This window comes from Coregonus lavaretus (assembly GCF_964263955.1).
Source record: "Coregonus lavaretus genome assembly, chromosome: 15".
NCBI lineage: Eukaryota > Metazoa > Chordata > Actinopteri > Salmoniformes > Salmonidae > Coregonus > Coregonus lavaretus.
Genome location: NC_140002.1, coordinates 42,948,661 through 42,967,129, shown reverse-complemented (window position 1 = coordinate 42,967,129; position 18,469 = coordinate 42,948,661). Strand labels below are relative to the sequence as shown.

General features: G+C 40.8%; 2 protein-coding genes across 2 annotated transcripts; both read left to right on the top strand.

Annotated features, from left to right (window-relative positions):
- The first annotated feature begins 5,513 nt into the window (after positions 1-5,513).
- On the top strand, positions 5,514-8,240 carry LOC311142841 (protein ZNRD2-like). Its single transcript, XM_084178536.1, has 4 exons — positions 5,514-5,576; positions 6,359-6,510; positions 6,728-6,812; positions 7,383-8,240. The coding sequence occupies exons 1-4, from the start codon at positions 5,561-5,563 to the stop codon at positions 7,826-7,828; spliced, it is 699 nt and encodes a 232-aa protein (XP_084034662.1). The 5' UTR covers positions 5,514-5,560; the 3' UTR covers positions 7,829-8,240.
- Positions 8,241-8,856: 616 nt separating this feature from the next.
- Positions 8,857-13,960, top strand: LOC311142701 (leucine repeat adapter protein 25-like). Its single transcript, XM_084178358.1, has 2 exons — positions 8,857-9,569; positions 13,071-13,960. Exons 1-2 carry the CDS (start codon positions 9,321-9,323, stop codon positions 13,353-13,355), a joined length of 534 nt encoding a protein of 177 aa, XP_084034484.1. The 5' UTR covers positions 8,857-9,320; the 3' UTR covers positions 13,356-13,960.
- The last annotated feature ends 4,509 nt before the right edge of the window (positions 13,961-18,469 follow it).

Below are 18,469 nucleotides of genomic sequence, written 5' to 3'. Positions count from 1 at the left end.
TGAGATGTATGTATGTTTTTGACTGATAAGTAATTGAACCAAATAAAAACACCACATATATTTCTTAGATTGCTTATTCATCCATTCATTGCAGTGCATTGAGGTGAGCTGTCCATGGCACTGAACTGGCATCAGGTAATGAGGGGTCTTCATAGCAATAAATGTTTTATAGTGTTCTGTTCTCTAACATGCACCAGGCAAATGTCCAACAAACCATGTACATTTTTCAATATTTTACTACAATACAAATATTTAGGTACTGTGCCTAGCATAAGTATTCACCCCCCTTGGATTTGTTGGTCACTGATCTACACAAAATACTCAATAATGTCAAAGTGAAAAGAACAATATGTAAGTGTTTACAAATAACTGAAATGTCTTGATTATACACTCCCCTCTATATGTACACTGAGTGTATAAACATTATGAACACCTGCTCATTCCATGACATAGACTGACCAGGTAAATCCAGGTGAAAACTATGATCCCTTATTGATGTCACTTGTTAAATCCACTTCAATCAGTGTAGATGAAGTGGAGGAGACAGTTTAAAGAAGGATGTTGAAGCATTGAGACAATTGAGATATGGATTGTGTATGTGTGCCACTCAGAGGGTGAATGGGCAAGGCAAAAGATTGAAGTGCCTTTGAACGGGGTATGGTAGTAGGTACCAGGCGCACCAGTTTATGTCAAGAACTGCAATGTGGGTTTTTCACACTGAACAGTTTCACTTGTGTATCAAGAATGGTCCACCACCCAAAGGATATCCAGCCAACTTGACACAACTGTGGGAAGCGTTGGATTCAACATGGGCCAGCATCCCTGTGGAACGCTTTCGACACCTTGTAGAGTCCATGGCCCAATGAATTGAGGTTATTCTGAAGGGGGAATGTTTCATATGAGGCAACAGTACAGGATGTCACCTTTTATTTTAGGGTATATTTAGGGTATATTCATACATACATAGTGGCTTGTGAAAGTATTCAACCCCCTTGGCATTTTTTCCTATTTTGTTGCTTTACAACCTGGAATTCAAATTGATTTTTTGGGGGTTTGTATCATTTGATTTACACAACATGCCTACCACTTTGAAGATGCAAAATATGTTTTATTATGAAACAAACAAGAAATAAGACAAAAAACAGAAAACTTGAGCGTGCATAACTACAGCTGCAAGTATCTTGGGGTATGTCTTGCAGCAATTACAGCTGCAAGTATCTTGGGGTATGTCTCTATGAGCTTGGCACATCTAGCCACTGGGATTTTTTTCCCATTCTTCAAGGCAAAACTGCTCCAGCTCCTTCAAGTTGGATGGGTTCCGCTGGATTACAGCAATCTTTAAGTCATATCACAGATTCTCAATTGGATTGAGGTCTGGGCTTTGACTAGGCCATTCCAAGACATTTAAATGTTTCCCCTTAAACCACTCAAGTGTTGCTTTAGCAGTATGCTTAGGATCATTGTCCTGCTGGAAGGTGAACCTCCGTCCCAGTCTCAAATCTCTGGAAGACTGAAACAGGTTTCCCTCAACAATTTCCCTGTATTTAGCGCCATCCATCATTCCGACCAGTTTCCCAGTCCCTGCTGATGAAAAACATTACATTTACATTTTAGTCATTTAGCAGATGCTCTTATCCAGAGCGACTTACAGTTAGTGAATACATATTTTTATTTATTTTTTCATACTGGTCCCCCGTGGGAATCGAACCCACAACCCTGGCGTTGCAAACGCCATGCTCTATCAACTGAGCTACATCCCTGCCGGCCATTCCCTCCCCTACCCTGGGCCAATTGTGCGCCGCCCATGAGTCTCCCGGTCGCGGCCGGCTGCGACAGAGCCTGGATTCGAACCAGGATCTCTAGTGGCACAGTTAGCACTGCGATGCAGTGCCTTAGACCACTGCGCCACAACATCCCCACAGCATGATGCTGCCACCATCATGCTTCACTGTGGGGATGGTGTTCTCGCGGTGATGAGAGGTGTTGGGTTTGTGCCAGACAGCGTTTTCCTTGATGGACAAAAAGCTAAATTTTAGTCTCATCTGACCAGAGTACCTTCTTCCATATGTTTGGGGAGTCTCCCACATGCCTTTTGTCTTTAAGCAATGGCTTTTTTCTGGCTACTCTTCTGTAAAGCCCAGCTCTGTGGAGTGTACGGCTTAAAGTGGTCCTATGGACAGATACTCCAATCTCCGCTGTGGAGCTTTGCAGTTCCTTCAGGGTTATCTTTGGTCTCTTTGTTGTGTCTCTAATTAATGCCCTCCTTGACTGGTCCGTGAGTTTTGGTGGGCGGCCCTCTCTTGGCAGGTTTGTTGTGGTGCCATATTCTTTCAATTTTTAAATAATGGATTTAATGGTGCTCTGTGGGATGTTCAAAGTTTCGGATATTTGATCTGTACTTCTCCACAACTTTGAAGGATTACTTCATCCTATCCCAGGTATTCCTTAAAGAGGTGGGGTTTCAAATGTCTCCGGAAGGTGGTGAGTGACTCCGCTGTCCTGGCGTCGTGAGGGAGCTTGTTCCACCATTGGGGTGCCAGGGCAGCGAACAGTTTTGACTGGGCTGAGCGGGAACTATGCTTCCGCAGAGGTAGGGGAGCCAGGAGTAAGGCCAAATTAAAACTTTCATAAAAATAAAAAAAACGTTATATTTTTTTATATTTTAAGAGGTCTTAAAATTCTAAATCAAATAGCTTAATGATCCTTGGATGACCTTCTTAAAACAATATGGAGGTGAGTGTATTTATTCACCCCCTTTGTTATGGCAAGCCTAAATAAGTTCAGGAGTAAAAGTGTGCTTAACAAATCACATAAGTTGCATGGACTCACTCTGTGTGCAATAATAGGGGTTAAAATGGTTTATGAATGACTACCCCATACATACAATTATTTGTAAGGTCCCTCAGCCGAGTAATGCAAGCAGCCTTCTCAATGCCTCACAAAGAAGGGCACCTATTGGTAGATGGGTAAAAAGAAAAAGAAAGCAGACAATGAATATCCCTTTGAGCATGGGAAAGTTATTAACTGGCTTTAGATGGTGTATCAATACACCAAGTCACTACTCAATGCAAAGATACAGGCATCCCATTCCTTCATAACTGAGTTGCCGGAGAGGAAAGAAACCACTCAGGGATTTCACCATTAGGCCAATGGTGATTTTAAAACAGTTACAGAGTTTAATGGCTGTGACAGGAGAAAACTGAGGATGGATCAACAACATTGTAGTTACTCCATAATACTAACCTATATGACAGAGTTAAAACAAGCCTGTACAGAATATATTCCAAAACATGCATCCTGTTTGCAACAAAGCATTGAAGTAATACTGAAGAAAATGTGGCAAAGGAATTAACGTTTTGTCCTGAATACAAAGTGTTATGTTTGGGGAAAATCCAACACAACACATCACTAAGTACCACTCTCCATAGTTTCAAGCATGGTGGTTGCTGCATCATGTTATGGGTATGCTTGTCATCGGCAAGGACTGGGGAGTTTTTCATGATAAAAATAAACGGGATGGAGCTAGCCACAGGCAAAATATTGGAGGAAAACCTGGTTCAGTCTGCTTTCCACCCGAAACTGGGAGGCAAATTCAACTTTCAGCAGGACACAAGGTCAAATCTACACTGGAGTTGCTTATCAATGAGACAGTGAATGTTCCTGAGTGGTGTAGTTAAAGTTTTGATGTAAATCTGCTAATAAATCTATGGCAAGACAAAATGGCTGTCTAGCAATGACCAACAACCAACTTGACAGAGCTTGAATAATTGCACAATTCAGGTGTGCAAAGCTCTTATAGACTTATCCCAAAAGACTGACAGCTGGTAGACAGGCTGACCCATAGGATATGCGTCCATAAGGCTATAGGGGAAGCTAAGCTAAGCTTTTTCTAAAGTAAATTGAATTAAATTGCCAAAATTATATAGCCTAATTAGCCTACAACTGTCTATACAGAAATAAATAAAATCATTTTTAAAAAAGGCTACTAAAGAATCATTAGCTTCTTTAAAAAGTATAAGTTGTAGATTGTTTTAAATCGCATTGCCTAACGTCAGCAAGCACGGCAAATACCAAACAGATGATTGTTGAGTAGTGACTGTCAGTGAAAAGTAGAGAGGCCTAGCCAATATTTCTAAATACAATCACAGGAAAACATAGTTTGGAAAGCAAATGGCTATTGCTGTAAAGATAAGACAATGAAAAGACTCTCATCTGTTTTTTAGTTTTCAAAATGCTTAACTTAATTGAGCAAACAACAGTATAGCCTTTCTTATTGGCACCAGCGGAGAGCATCGGCCATATCTCCGGTGAGTGCGCATTATTTTAAGTTGTTGAGTCAGTGCCACAAGCATTTTCTCATCCAGTTTAGATGGACGTCATATTCTATTTGTGTCTCTTCTTCTCGCAGGCCTAATATAGGGACAACTTCGGGAATTACAGAATATAGTCCTATTTGGTAAAACCAAGTCCATATTATGGCAAGAACAACAAAGAGAAACGACAGTCCATCATTACTTTAAGACATGAAATTCAGTCAATACGGAACATTTCAAGAACTTTGAACGTTTCTTCAAGTGCAGTCGCAAAAACCATCAAGCGATATGATGAAACTGGCTCTCATGAGGACCGCCACAGGAATGGAAGACCCAGAGTCCCTCTGCTGCAGAGGATAAGTTCATTTTGAACAGAGGAGGCTGGTGGGAAGAGCTATAGGAGGACAGGCTCATTGTAATGGCTAGAATGGAATAAATGGAACACAGTCAAACGTGGTTTCCATATGTTCGATACCATTGCATTTATTTCATTCTTGCAAAAATGTGTATGGACCAGAAAAATACTATTTCCTCCCTATGTATTGTTCCTACATTGAGGAATTACAATCTTCAGAGACTGGTTTTATAACTTATCTGCCTATACTCAATAATAATAAATTATGTTTGGAGCTCAAAAGGCAGTAGTAGTAGTATGCAAATCAAGGGACTAATAACTACTAACAACAACTAATAACAACAAGATAACTAATGTAAAGCATACTGTGTCCATAATAAGTATATAGGTTATAGGTTGAGAGCTTTTGTGAAAGAGCACAGTTAGAAAGATATGGCATATAGAAGCAAACCAGATGGACATCATGAAAATTATCGGAGAGGTTGAGGGTGGAGGAAGTTCAGGAGTAAAAACAAACAAAATAGAATGATTGTAAAATTGACTGTGTCCATAAAATGTATATAGTATGTAAACGCTGGAAGTAGAGGCCTAAGCATTGTTGTTCACTAGTTTACTCCAATTAGGGAAGGGGTGGTGGGGTGGTGTGTCTTTAAGAGCTGAAAATAATATAAAAAATCGGTATTTCTCTATGCAGAAAATAAATGTATTTTCTCTTTTACGTAACTAATTTTGCTTATCTCAATGGCGGTAGCTTCAGTTTCTGAACTAGCTGTATTCTTCCAGTACGAAAGGTGGCGGTAGCGGACACCTCAAACTTAGTCAGTGCACGCATGTGTACTACGTTTTTTTAGGAAAGAAACGGCGTGCAGCAACCAGGTATAGCAGTGGAATTATGGCACTGAATGCAGGTAAATAAACCAACTGCTTTTCTTAAATGCTCATGTTTTATTTTGGTTGGCTTTCTCACAAGTTTATTTTGCTAGTTGTCTTTCAGAATGGCAGACTCCGACGTTTTGGGGAATTAAAGTTTTGCCTGAAAGCCCAGTTTGACAGCTAGCTTGGTTAGCTTAGCCAGCTAACGTTAGCTAGCTGGCTAATTAGCTTGCTAGCTAGATGTTTTGGTCTACCGGTGTCTCCAGTTCAGTTAGCACAAACTGACGTCGCATGATACTTGCTTGCTAACTAGCTAGTTAGCTCACTTATCTAAAGTTAGATTATCAGCAGCTAACATTAGCTAGGTTAACTGAAATCGACAAGCTAATTTAGCTAGTTGCGTGATGAGCAAGCCAGCCAGTACTACTGTAGCTGCTTTAGTAACGCGGGTGTATTTAGATACTCTAGCGTTGCTTTCAATTGTATTGGATTGCACTAAAACAGTCCGCTTGAAGCCAGAAGTTAAATACAATTCCGTTTCAACTTAGCTATTGTGCGGGTGGGCAGGGCGGTTGGTCATTATAATGGGGGAAATTTGAGACAATATATAAAGGATGGTATTATTAAACAGATTTTCCAAACGTGGGTTTGTTGTAGACCCACTTCCTCTCTGCTTACCTCATGTCAATACAATTGAAAGCAATTCATACACACGCGTTGCTAAAAACAGCTAGCCAGCCAGCAGTGTCCATATGACTGAGTTCTGGTAACTTTAATGTCGGTTTACTCCTCTCACCCACCATGGTTGCCCTGTCAGATGACGATGACTTCGAGTGGACACCCCCTTCAGAATCTGAGATGAAGGTTATTCATGCTCAGCGGGAACGACAGGACAAGATAAGCAAGCTCATGGGCGCCTACCTCCTCAAAGGCTACAAGATGTTAGGAGAATGCTGCGAGCAATGTGGGGTGAGTGGGGGATAATCCAGACCAACGCAGTCAATATATTTGACCCTGTTAACTAACATTAATTATAGTGAGATCTAGCTAAATATATGTATTCTGTAATGCTAAAGAGATTGATTGATCTTGTCTGGAAGTTTTAGTCAGCGTCTAAGTAGCTTTACTAATGAGGGGTATGACATTAGGTCTTGTGTTGAAGAATGTGTATTTTGTGCCTCTCCAGACGATTCTCCTTCAGGACAAGCAGAAGAAGAACTACTGTGTTGCATGTCAGGAGCTGGACTCTGACGTAGACAAGGACAACCCAGGTAAGAGTCTGTGCAGGGCTAAGATCATTTCCAGAATGACTAGGGAAAGGGTTGCCTGACGACTCATCCTGAATTGAATTCCACTGCTCTGTTGCTCGCTCCATACATTGTCTGAAACTGCCATCCTAGAAGTCGTTTGTGTTGATGTCAAAATGAGGGGTGTTGCTCTGGCCCAACCTATCGGTTTCTGGGTCCAATCAGAAACAGTCAGAATGTGTTCGAATTCTACAAGACGTCAGTGGGGAAAGCAAATACAGACTGATCGTGGAGAAGAAACACTAGTGGGCGTGGCGTTTGGCCGGAGCGATGTGGATGTGTAGTCAAATGCACGCACCACTTTTCCGTTATTTATTATTTTGAATTTGTCCATTACATGAAATCCAAATAAAAATCCATTTAAACTACAGGTTGTAATGCAACAAAATAGGAAAAATGCCAAGGGGGATGAATACTTTTGCAAGGCACTGTAACTTATGACTCGGTTTGCAACTGAACTTTTTTTTTTCTCCAACTAAACTTTCTTCTTCTCTCATATCCTTCTCTTTCCTGTTACTTTCCTCTCAAACTCAGCCCTGAATGCCCAAGCTGCCCTGTCACAGGTCCGAGAGAGACAGCTGGCCTCTCAGCCTGTCCCTCAGGCCAATGAAGCACCCTCCAGCGATGTCCCCCTCTCCATCACTGGGCAGCCCAGACCAGAGCACTGTGAGGGGGCTGCGTCAGGACTGAGAGGACCCCTACCTCCACCAGCCAACCCCTCCCCTGCACCCACCGTGACCCCCAGCTTCCTCCCTCCGTCCGCCCCCTCCATCCAGCCAGTCCAGGTGCCAGCCCCCCTAGTAGCCCTGGCACCTCACCCAGCCCTATCCAGTGCTGAGGAAGCAGTGCTGCACAAGCTGCGGTGGGCCACACAGGAGCTCCAGCACTCAGCCTCAGTAGAGGCCAGTATCCAGCTGTGCGGCTTGATCCGCAGCTGCGCAGAGTCACTGCGCAGCCTGAAAGAGCTTCACCAATCATGAGACTGAACTGATGGCAATTCTAAAAAAAACAGAAACAAGGCATAAACACACACTCACATAAGCAACACCGGAAGTTATAGCAGCTTGTTTCCCTTGCAAAGGTTTTTGTGGCAAATTGAAGCTGCTTCGCCTCTGCTAGTAAAGGTTATTGTAATAAACTTGGACAACTGTCTGTGTATGCATAATTTGCATTTTGAGAGCCTGACCTGTAGTTACATTTTGTTTATACATTGCTGTTACTTTCTATTTGCAGTTCTCTGTGGATTCAGGGTAAAGTTGACACAAACTTGCATGATGAGAATGGGCACTTCTGAGTGGTCGAATATCTTGAACTAAATATAGTTTAATGGTGTTTGACTGGTTGGTATTAATGTATGTCAATTGTTTATAAAATCTGAATTTATCCACATTATTCATACTTTCTGTGGTTATTACTTAATTTTAAAACAATTATCCATGTAATGTAATTGTATAGCGTTGTAGATACAGTAGCAATCTATTTATACGAGATGACATCCTTAATATTCTGGAATGTGGTAGTAGTGAGAGTTGCCTTGTTAAGTGATGAAGCAGCTGGGATGTTTTTAGTGTCATAATTATAACTTTAAGGTAGTAGGCTACTGGACGAATTTCAATGTATGTTTGTATAATTGGAAAAACTGGAATAGAGTAGAATTTGAGCTAAAGTAGCTATAGTATAAATACAATATTCGAATATTCAGTATTTATGAATAGCACGATTGAGGGTTTTCTAAGTGTTTTTTGTCTTTATGTATAAAGGCATTTAGGAATGGGTAAAGGTGCAGAATTTGGTATTTCTATAATTAAATAAAACACTGGCATCAACATAGGATAGTTTACTTCCTCAGCATTATTGTTCCTAAGGACGTCCTACTACTGTTTCCTCTATCCCCAAATATAGTGCGTGATTTTGACAGCGGTGTAGCGCCTCCGCCTCGCTGAGATTGAAGTGGGATGGGGCGGGGATATATCGAGGGGCGAGGTTGTCAGTTGAGACAAAGGAAAGCGTTGTGGGAAAAAAGCAAGGAAATGAGGAATGAATTAATCTTGGTAACAGCTTTTTTTAAACATACGTTAATGTTTTCATTGTCAAAGTAATTGTTCAACCACACAACAATGGATGCTGTGTGCACGGCGCCTCTATTGTACTATTGAGGATTCGTTGGAATTACAATAATAGGCGTGAAGGTGAAGTGACGTTTTTTATTGAAACAATGTTGCGGTAGACCTTTTCCCTCTGTACATGTGCAACATATTCTGTTATAACTAAACGCTCATTATCGGTTGAAGTAAAACGCTGATCTGAGGCAATCAATAACGAAGACTACTATTTTGAAATCAAATACGTGATTGTGTGCTTCCATTATTGAATTCAGTATTTTCTTTATAATTTAATATTTTTGGCAGTTATTAGGCTATATAATAAAACGCGCGGCAAGGTTTTTTCTTTGTCAAAGATACGTTGAAAAAAATGAACGGGTTCCAGTCCAGTCCTGAATGTCCAGGGAGCGTCTCTTCAATCGAAGGACTACCCCCTTTGCCAAAAGGCCTCAGCGGCATCTTGAACTCCAGTGGCGGCTCATGGAGAGACATCGAAAAAGTATACAGTAAACGGACACGCATTCAAGCCGACATCAGCAAGTCTAGAGTGAGCGACTCTCTTGGCCGCAGCAAGCCTGCAAGTCTGGACGCAGCGCTCGCTGTGCTGCGCAAAGAAATGGTATCAGCAGTTTTCCTCTTGTTATATGTCACTCAATTAGCCCATGTCAGTAATTTACATAGATTTGTAAATTAGTCTAGTTAGTCTAAAGTTGTAGTAATCATAGCCGAATTACCCACCAGGCACGCAAGGCACGTTCCCAGGGGTCCTGGGCACGGTTGCATAAAACACCTTCAGTTAATTTCCCCCATATATTTCCCCTTAAAGTCTCCTTAACTTTAAGTCAGTTGCACAAAACATTTTTTAGGTGAATTTCCCCCTTAAATTAAGTGAAAACGTTAAGGGTGGCCATGAGGTCCCTTAACTGCTTAATTCAGTATGAATATAAATGTAAACAGCAGTTGTGAAGGTGAATGTGTCTTTCATCTGCTCTGGTTACAAAAGGAAAACATCAACCAGCTAGCTACTTAACTAAACAATGGAAGGTGCACAATTCATGGCTACAAAGCTAGCTACTCTGTAAACTAGCTTGACATACTAGAAAGTAATATAAACAAGTTGAGATAAAATTAACTACAAGAAATGTGGTTTATTATCCTGTCTTGATTGTAGAAGTTATATTTTGCTATCTCCCTAAATAAAAGCGATCACTTTGAGGAGACATTTAATCAGTGAACCAGGCCATCTCCATGGTAACCATATACTCTTTCTGCCATACATGCCTTCAAGCTACCGTAAAACCCCTTAAGTATGCCCTTACCTAAGGAAATATTTGAGGGGCTCTATTCAACGCCCTTAAATAATTCCCTTAGGTAAGGTACAATTATTCCTTAAGGGAAAACCTATAGATGTTTTATGCAACCTGGCTTTGACCTCCAGGGGCACCCATTGATTTTGTTAGTAACTCTGACTCAGAGATCATATTAACATGGCAAAATTCATGGTAAAATGTGTAGAATTGTAGGAAATTAGCTTTAAAACTGCAAGAATGTGTCACCACCCCATGGCACATTGTGTAGAATTGCACTAAATTATCTGTAAAACTGCGCACACAAAAAAAAGTTATGTAAAGCAAACATGTGTGTTTAGTTTTTGTTAATAAAATATATTTTCTACTAACATGCAGTAACAATCAAAAGTTTGGACACACCTACTCATTCAAGGGTTTTTCTTTATTTTTACTATTTTCTACATTGTAGAATAATAGTGAAGACATCAAAACTATGAAATAACACATATGGAATCATATAGTAACCAAAAAAGTGTTGAACAAATCAAAATATATTTTATATTTGAGATTCTTCAAATAGCCACCCTTTGCCTTGATGACAGCTTTGCACACACTTGGCATTCTCTCAACCAGCTTCACCTGGAATGCTTTTCCAACAGTCTTGAGGAGTTCCCACATATGCTGAGCACTTGTTGGCTGCTTTTCCTTCACACTGCCATCCGACTCATCCACAACCATCTCAATTGGGTTGAGGTCGGGGGATTGTGGATACCAGGTCATCTGATGCAGCACTCCATCACTCTGTTTCTTGGTAAAATAGCCCTTACACAGCCTGGAGGTGTGTTGGGTCATTGTCCTGTTGAAAAACAAATGATAGTCCCACTAATCCCAAACCAGATGGGATGGTGTATCACTGCAGAATGCTGTGGTAGCCATGCTGGTTAAGTGTGCCTTGAATTCTAAATAAATCACAGACAGTGTCACCAGCAAAGCACACCATAACACCTCCTCCTCCATGCTTTACGGTGGGAACTACACATGCAGAGATCATCCGTTCACCCACACCGCATTTCACAAAGACACGGCGGTTGGAACCAAAGATCTCCAATTTGGACTCCAGACCAAAGGACAGATTTCCACCGGTCTAATGTCCATTGCTCGTGTTTCTTGGCCCAAGCAGGTCTCTTCTTCTTATTTGTGTCCTTTAGTAGTGGTTTCTTTGCAGCAATTCGACCATGAAGGCCTGATCCACACATTTTCCTCTGAACAGTTGATGTTGAGATATGTCTGTGACTTGAACCCTGTGAAGCATTTATTTGGGCTGCAATTTCTGAGGCTGGTAACTAATGAACTTATCCTCTGCAGCAGAGGTAACTCTGGGTTTTCCATTCCTGTGGCGGTCCTCATGAGAGCCAGTTTCATCATAGCGCTTGATGGTTTTTGCGACTGCACTTGAAGAAACGTTCAAAGTTCTTGAAATGTTCCGTATTGACTGACCTTCATGTCTTAAAGTAATGATGGACTGTCGTTTCTCTTTGCTTATTTGAGCTGTTCTTGCCATAATATGGACTTGGTCTTTTACCAAATAGGGCTATCTTCTGTACACCCCCCCCCCCCCCCCCCCCCCCCTACCTTGTCACAACACAACTGATTGGCTCAATATTAAGAAGGAAATAAATTCCACTTTTAACTTTTAAGAAGGCACACCTGTTAATTGAAATGCATTCCAGGTGACTACCTCATGAAGCTGGTTGAGAGAATGCCAAGAGTGTGCAAAGCTGTCATCAACGCAAAGGGTGGCTATTTGAAGAATCTCAAATATTACATATATTTTGATTTGTTCAACACTGATTCCATGTGTGTTATTTCATAGTTTTGATGTCTTCACTATTATTCTACAATGTAAAAAATTGTACAAATAAAGAAAAACCCTTGAATGAGTAGGTGTGTCCAAACTTTTGAATGGTAGTGTAGGTCCCGCTGTATGTATTAAATTATAGTTTTGTATCCTGGTGCTGAGTAAATGTGAGTTAATGTGTGGCGGCTAACTGTTTAGCTAATAGGCTGTGTTTGTAGATCGACTGCGGTTAAAGGGATACATCAGGATTTTGGCAATGAAGCCCTTTATCTACTTCATCAGAGTCAGATGAACGTGTGGATACTATTTTATGTCTCTGCGTGCAGTTTGAAGGAAGTTACTAACCAGCCTTAGCGCAATGACTGGAAGTCTATAGTAACTGCTAGCATGCTAGTAGATACCATAGACTTCCAGTCATTGCGCTAACTCTAGTTTGCATTGGCTTGCGAAACTACCTTTAACTTTCTTCATGCTGGATGCAGAGACATAAAAATGGTATCTACGAGTTCATCTGACTCTGGGAAAGTAGATAAAGGGCTTCCAAAATCCTGAAGTATCCCTTTAATGAAGCTACAGCTACCAAATGTGATGATGGCTGGGGTAATTTAGCTTGTTTTTGCTGTTGTCCAAATAGCATTTGAGTTTTAACATTTTATAGAAATAAAGTTAATGCGCTTTAACTTTCTTAAAATGTCATACCCCCACATTCGGACCTCACTAAAACTCAGACCCTGGCTACGGCCCTGTTTGTCATATACAGTAACTGTTTCATTTGTCACTGCTGCTTTTTCTTTGGGTATTCTAAGCAAATAAATTGCGTTTCAAACACAAGTATTCTAGAAAACTACTAGAAGTATTATGCAATAGTCCATTTCCAAATGGAATCATAGCTGCTTCTACACAATTAACAAAGTTGCTATAGTTCATGTATGAGATGATTGACACAAGTATCTGTTCCTGTTGTCTAACCTAGGTGGGCCTGAGGCAGTTGGACATGTCTCTGCTCTGTCAGCTGTGGTCTCTATATGAGTCCATCCAGGAGTACAAAGGAGCCTTCCAGGACATCTCCTCCTCTCTGCTTTCAGAGAGCACCTTCACTACAGAAAATGGTTACTCTGAGGAAGAGGAGGAAGATGAAGAGGAGGACAACGATGTTGAGAATGTACCTCGGGATCCACCTGGTACTTCACTGACTCTCCAGCCAACTCAAAACTCTCGTGACCAATGGATCAAAGAGTCTTTCCACATTCCCTTATAAACCTACAAATCTTTTTCTCAATATTTACATAATATAGACTGTTCCCTGTTCTGTATAGCCTTTATATTATTTATTATAATAGTACCCACCTAGGTTATTGGCAGCAGGGCATATTCAAACTGGCACCATTCTGATCTGAACCGTCTTCATCACACAAGGAGCTGACATTTTCTACAACAACTTTGTAATTATACCATTTATATTCAAAAGACCTTGCTAATTTTTTGGGACTGATTGTGCCCATCTTGAAAAGAAAAACCATATTTCAGATACAATTGGAGGCATTTGAATTTGGTGTCATTTGTTACCTACACTTGGATGTAAGTACACAATGCCTACAATTAATTGAACATATTTTATTGGTATCCAATCACACTTATTGTTACATTTGAAGACTGTATAAGTGGCAGTGTCTGATGTCAAAGGTTTAGGATTGTAAATGCCTTGTAATTTTCTCCTACAATTTTAAGATTGAATGTAGTCTTAGACACGTAGCCACATACACACAAGCCTGTATTACTCGGTTTTGTTTGTTGTGTATGTGCAGTTTATATATTGATTTTTTTTTTTTTATCTTCGCCCAAAAATAAAAATGCATTGGTAACATATGTCTTATTACTATGTCTCTTAAGTCTACTTCATTGGCCTGCTAATGGGTCAAGCTCAGCTGTAATATATTGGTTTGGAAAGGGTTTTTGACTTACTCAAACCACTAGATGGCAACATTTGTTATGCCTGAGAGATGTCAGCTTTTGGTCCATTCTGTTATTGCAAACTTGAAATATTGTGTTTCCCAAAAATAAGTCAGAAAGACCTTCAGCTTCAGAAACTGTACTTTAGTTCATGTTTTTCTGGCTCATGGCAAAGTATGCATCTTGTTTCTAACTATGCCAAACTACTACGTCTCACAGAAGACAAGAAGTTTACTAGTATTATATGTGGATACAATTGGTTAACTTAAGTTCAGTGGCTGTGCTGTTGCATGTTTTGGTTCATGTAGATCACTACTCTCCCACTGTCTGGCCAGTATAAACAAACCATTCCAGTCACACATGGTCTTATTAGGCAATGATCCCTGTTCTCTTCCTGGGGGACAAGGAGGAGGAGCCCAGAACACAGGAGCTGTAAAACATTCAAATACATTTACAAATACCATCATCATGCATTCATTACTAAAATAATTAGCCCTGAACATCTAGTATTTATACTTTAATGGTTGAAAGAGAATTTGAATAAAACATTTAAAAAGTAATGTTTAAACTTGAAACACCCTTTATATGTGTGGTAAATGAAGGTTAATTAAAAGGATACAACCAGGGCATCCCAGGTAATTTATCTTGCTAGCTTGCCATAATGTTTAGTGTAAAACATAAACATTGTCCTCAGTCACTTTCAAAGTTGTATGGCAACGCATGTCTATTTTTATCAAGGTCAACATCAAGCAATATAGAATTGGCCAGGCCTATTGTTGTCTCCACATAGTTCCCTCCATTCTCTGCCACACTTCCATATATATTACACAGACATTATGCCAGCATAATGGAATAACATCTGGAATCACAGTGTAATACGTATATTAGTACACATGCAGTCAGATAGTACTTGCTACTATTAATTTTGATTCTGTCTTCAAAGAAAACATACAAAAGGTCAGAGAGTAAAGTACTGCTTACCTGCACATAGTAACTTGTGACAGGGTAATTACAGGAATAGATGAAAGCTATATCCTTAAGCAAGCTACTTTACAGATCCACTAACCACCAGGAAATGACTAACTGAAAACAGGAAGCCCCCTACATCCCTCATACATCCATATTTGGGCTCCCGAGTGGCGCAGTGGTCTAAGGCACTGCATCTCAGTGCTTGAGGCGTCACTACAGACCCACTGGTTCGATTCCAGGCTGTATCACAACCGGTCGTGATTGGGAGTCCCATAGGGCGGCGCACAATTGGCCCAGTGTAGGCTGTCATTGTAAATAAGAATTTGTTCTTAACTGACTTGCCTAGTTTAATAAATGTAAAATAAAAAATAAAAATCCACGGTTCTTTTCCTAATATTGTGGCCACAGCGCAAGGCCACAATATATTTTCGTAATAACAGTCTTTGATATCTTATTACCATTGGTGGTCAGTTCCCATTTCATTTCACTATTCATATAGCAACAGAACATTAAAACAGGGGTGAGAGCTTTTACATTCCTTTTAGAAATGCCCATGTATTTCTATAAATAGGTCACAGATGCAATGGATATTGTTAGATACAACAAGGGGCCTGTCTGGGGACCATTTTAAGTGGTTGGCCAGTATCACCCAGTTTAAATAACCTACTTTTAATGGTTTTGTCTGGGAAATCTGCATGCAAAAACTTTTGATCTCAATTTCTTCTTGTGATTTGCTCTTAAAGGGTGCAAATGCCAGTGGCCTTATGTCTCTCAGACACTGATTGATAGTGAAGTGTTTGCTGCTTGAGTCACAGTAAATTACATGTTAAGTCAGGGTTTCCCAAACTCAGTCCTCGGACCCCAAGGGGTGCACGTTTTGGTTTTTGCCCTAGCACTACACAGCTGATTCAAATAATCAACTAATCATCAAGCTTTGAATCAGCTGCGTGGTGTTAGGGCAAAAAACAAAACATGCACCCCTTGGGGTCCTGAGGACTGAGTTTGGGAAACGCTATGTTAAGTCATGACTTGCACATCCGAGAACAAGGTGGGGTTGAGTTAGGAAAATCTCAGCTCTAGCCAGCTCTCTACAGTCGTGGTCAAAAGTTGAGAATGACACAGGTATTGGTCTTCACAAAGTTTGCTGCTTCAGTGTTTTTAGATATTTTTGTCAGATGTTACTAAGTATTCCATAAGTGTCAAAGGCTTTTATTGACAATTACATTAACTTTATGCAAAGAGTAAATATTTGCAGTGTTGACTCTTCTTTTTCAAGACCTCTGCAATCCGCCCTGGCATGCTGTCAATTAACTTCTGGGCCACATCCTGACTTATGGCATCCCATTCTTGCATAATCAATGCTAGGAGTTGGTCAGAATTTGTGGGTTTTTGTTTGTCCACCCGCCTCTTGAGGATTGACCACAAGTTCTCAATGGGATTAAGGTCTGGGGAGTTTCCTGGCCATGGACCCAAAATGTTGATGTTTTGTTCCCCGAGCCACTTAGTTATCACTTTTACCTTATGGCAAGGTGCTCCATCATGCTGGAAAAGGCATTGTTCGTCATCAAACTGTTCTTGGATGGTTGGGAGAAGTTGCTCTCGGAGGATGTGTTGGTACCATTCTTTATTCATGGCTGTGTTCTTAGGCAAAATTGTGAGTGAGCCTACTCCCTTGGCTGAGAAGCAACCCCACACATGAATGGTCTCAGGATGCTTTACTGTTGGCATGACACAGGACTGATGGTAGTGCTCACCTTGTCTTCTCCGGACAAGCTTTTTTCCGGATGCCCCAAACAATTGGAAAGGGGATTCATCAGAGAAAATGACTTTACCCCAGTCCTCAGCAGTCCAATCCCTGTACCTTTTGCAGAATATCAGTCTGTCCCTGATGTTTTTCCTGGAGAGAAGTGGCTTCCTCGCTGCCCTTCTTGACACCAGGCCATCCTCCAAAAGTCTTCGCCTCACTGTGCGTGCAGATACACTCACACCTGCCTGCTGCCATTCCTGAGCAAGCTCTGCACTGGTGGTGCCCCGATCCCGCAGCTGAATCAACTTTAGGAGACGGTCCTGGCGCTTGCTGGACTTTCTTGGGCGCCCTGAAGCTTTCTTCACAACAATTGAACCCCTCTCCTTGAAGTTCTTGATGATCCGATAAATGGTTGATTTAGGTGCAATCTTACTAGCAGCAATATCCTTGCCTGTGAAGCCCTTTTTGTTTAAAGCAATGATGACGGCACGTGTTTCCTTGCAGGTAACCATAGTTAACAGAGGAAGAACAATGATTTCAAGCACCACCTTCCTTTTAAAGCTTCCAGTCTGTTATTCTAACTCAATCAGCATGACAGAGTGATCTCCAGCCTTGTCCTCGTCAACACTCTCACCAGTATTAACGAGAGAATCACTGACATGATGTCAGCTGGTCCTTTTGTGGCAGGGCTGAAATGCAGTGGAAAAGTTTTGGGGATCAAGCTCATTTTCATGGCAAAGAGGGACTTTGCAATTAATTGCAATTCATCTGATCACTCTTCATAACATTCTGGAGTATATGCAAATTGCCATCATACAAACTGAGGCAGCAGACTTTGTGAAAATTAATATTTGTGTCCTGAATACTGGAGAAAAGAAAATGTGTTCCCTATGTTAAGTAATGAAGAGTTTTGAACATACTCGGGCACAATAAAACCCCTAACATCAACAGAATGCCTTGATCTTTTAGAGCCTGTCATCATGCATCCTGTCTCTGTCAGTGTTGTTATTAGACTGTATTGCAAAGTGGAAAGGAGAGGTAGGCCTACACATGAGCAGCTGCTGGTATAGGGATTCTAGGCCAATGATGATTCTAGGTCACTGATTAATCACACTCCTCTATCCCCAGCTGCCTCTGTCCATCCATCCCTCCTCTCCTTCCTAAAAATATACTCCACACAGCTAGGGAAAATCCCTATGCAAGGCTACTCCTAATGCACACAGTGGGCCAGGACATCTCTCCCCATGGAAATTCATGCATTATCTTATTGTACAATGTATCTTGGCCCAAACTGAATCACATACCTTTTAGAGAAGTAAGGAAATTAAAGGCTATTCCTAAAATGTAAATAAGCGATTAGGATAAAAGTGTCAAATAGGCAAGAACACTTTTAAAATGGCTACAATGTATCCTGCAGAATTTCTAGAATAGTTTGAGTGAACAATTCAGCATAAAGTATTAATTTTGAATAAAGTTCAGCAAAGTTGTATTAATGTCATCTGAATCACCCTTAATGTATATGCGCTACACTGGGCATCATTCTGGCAGTGGCAGTTTACAATGGACCGAATCCAAAGTCTTAGAAGTTATAGCTGTTACCACTGTTGTACCAATAGGCAGCAGATAGCGACAAGGAACTTTGCATACTGCCGCATCATCAATGCTTTGCATACCGCTCCCGTTCTCTATCTGCACCACACAGACGC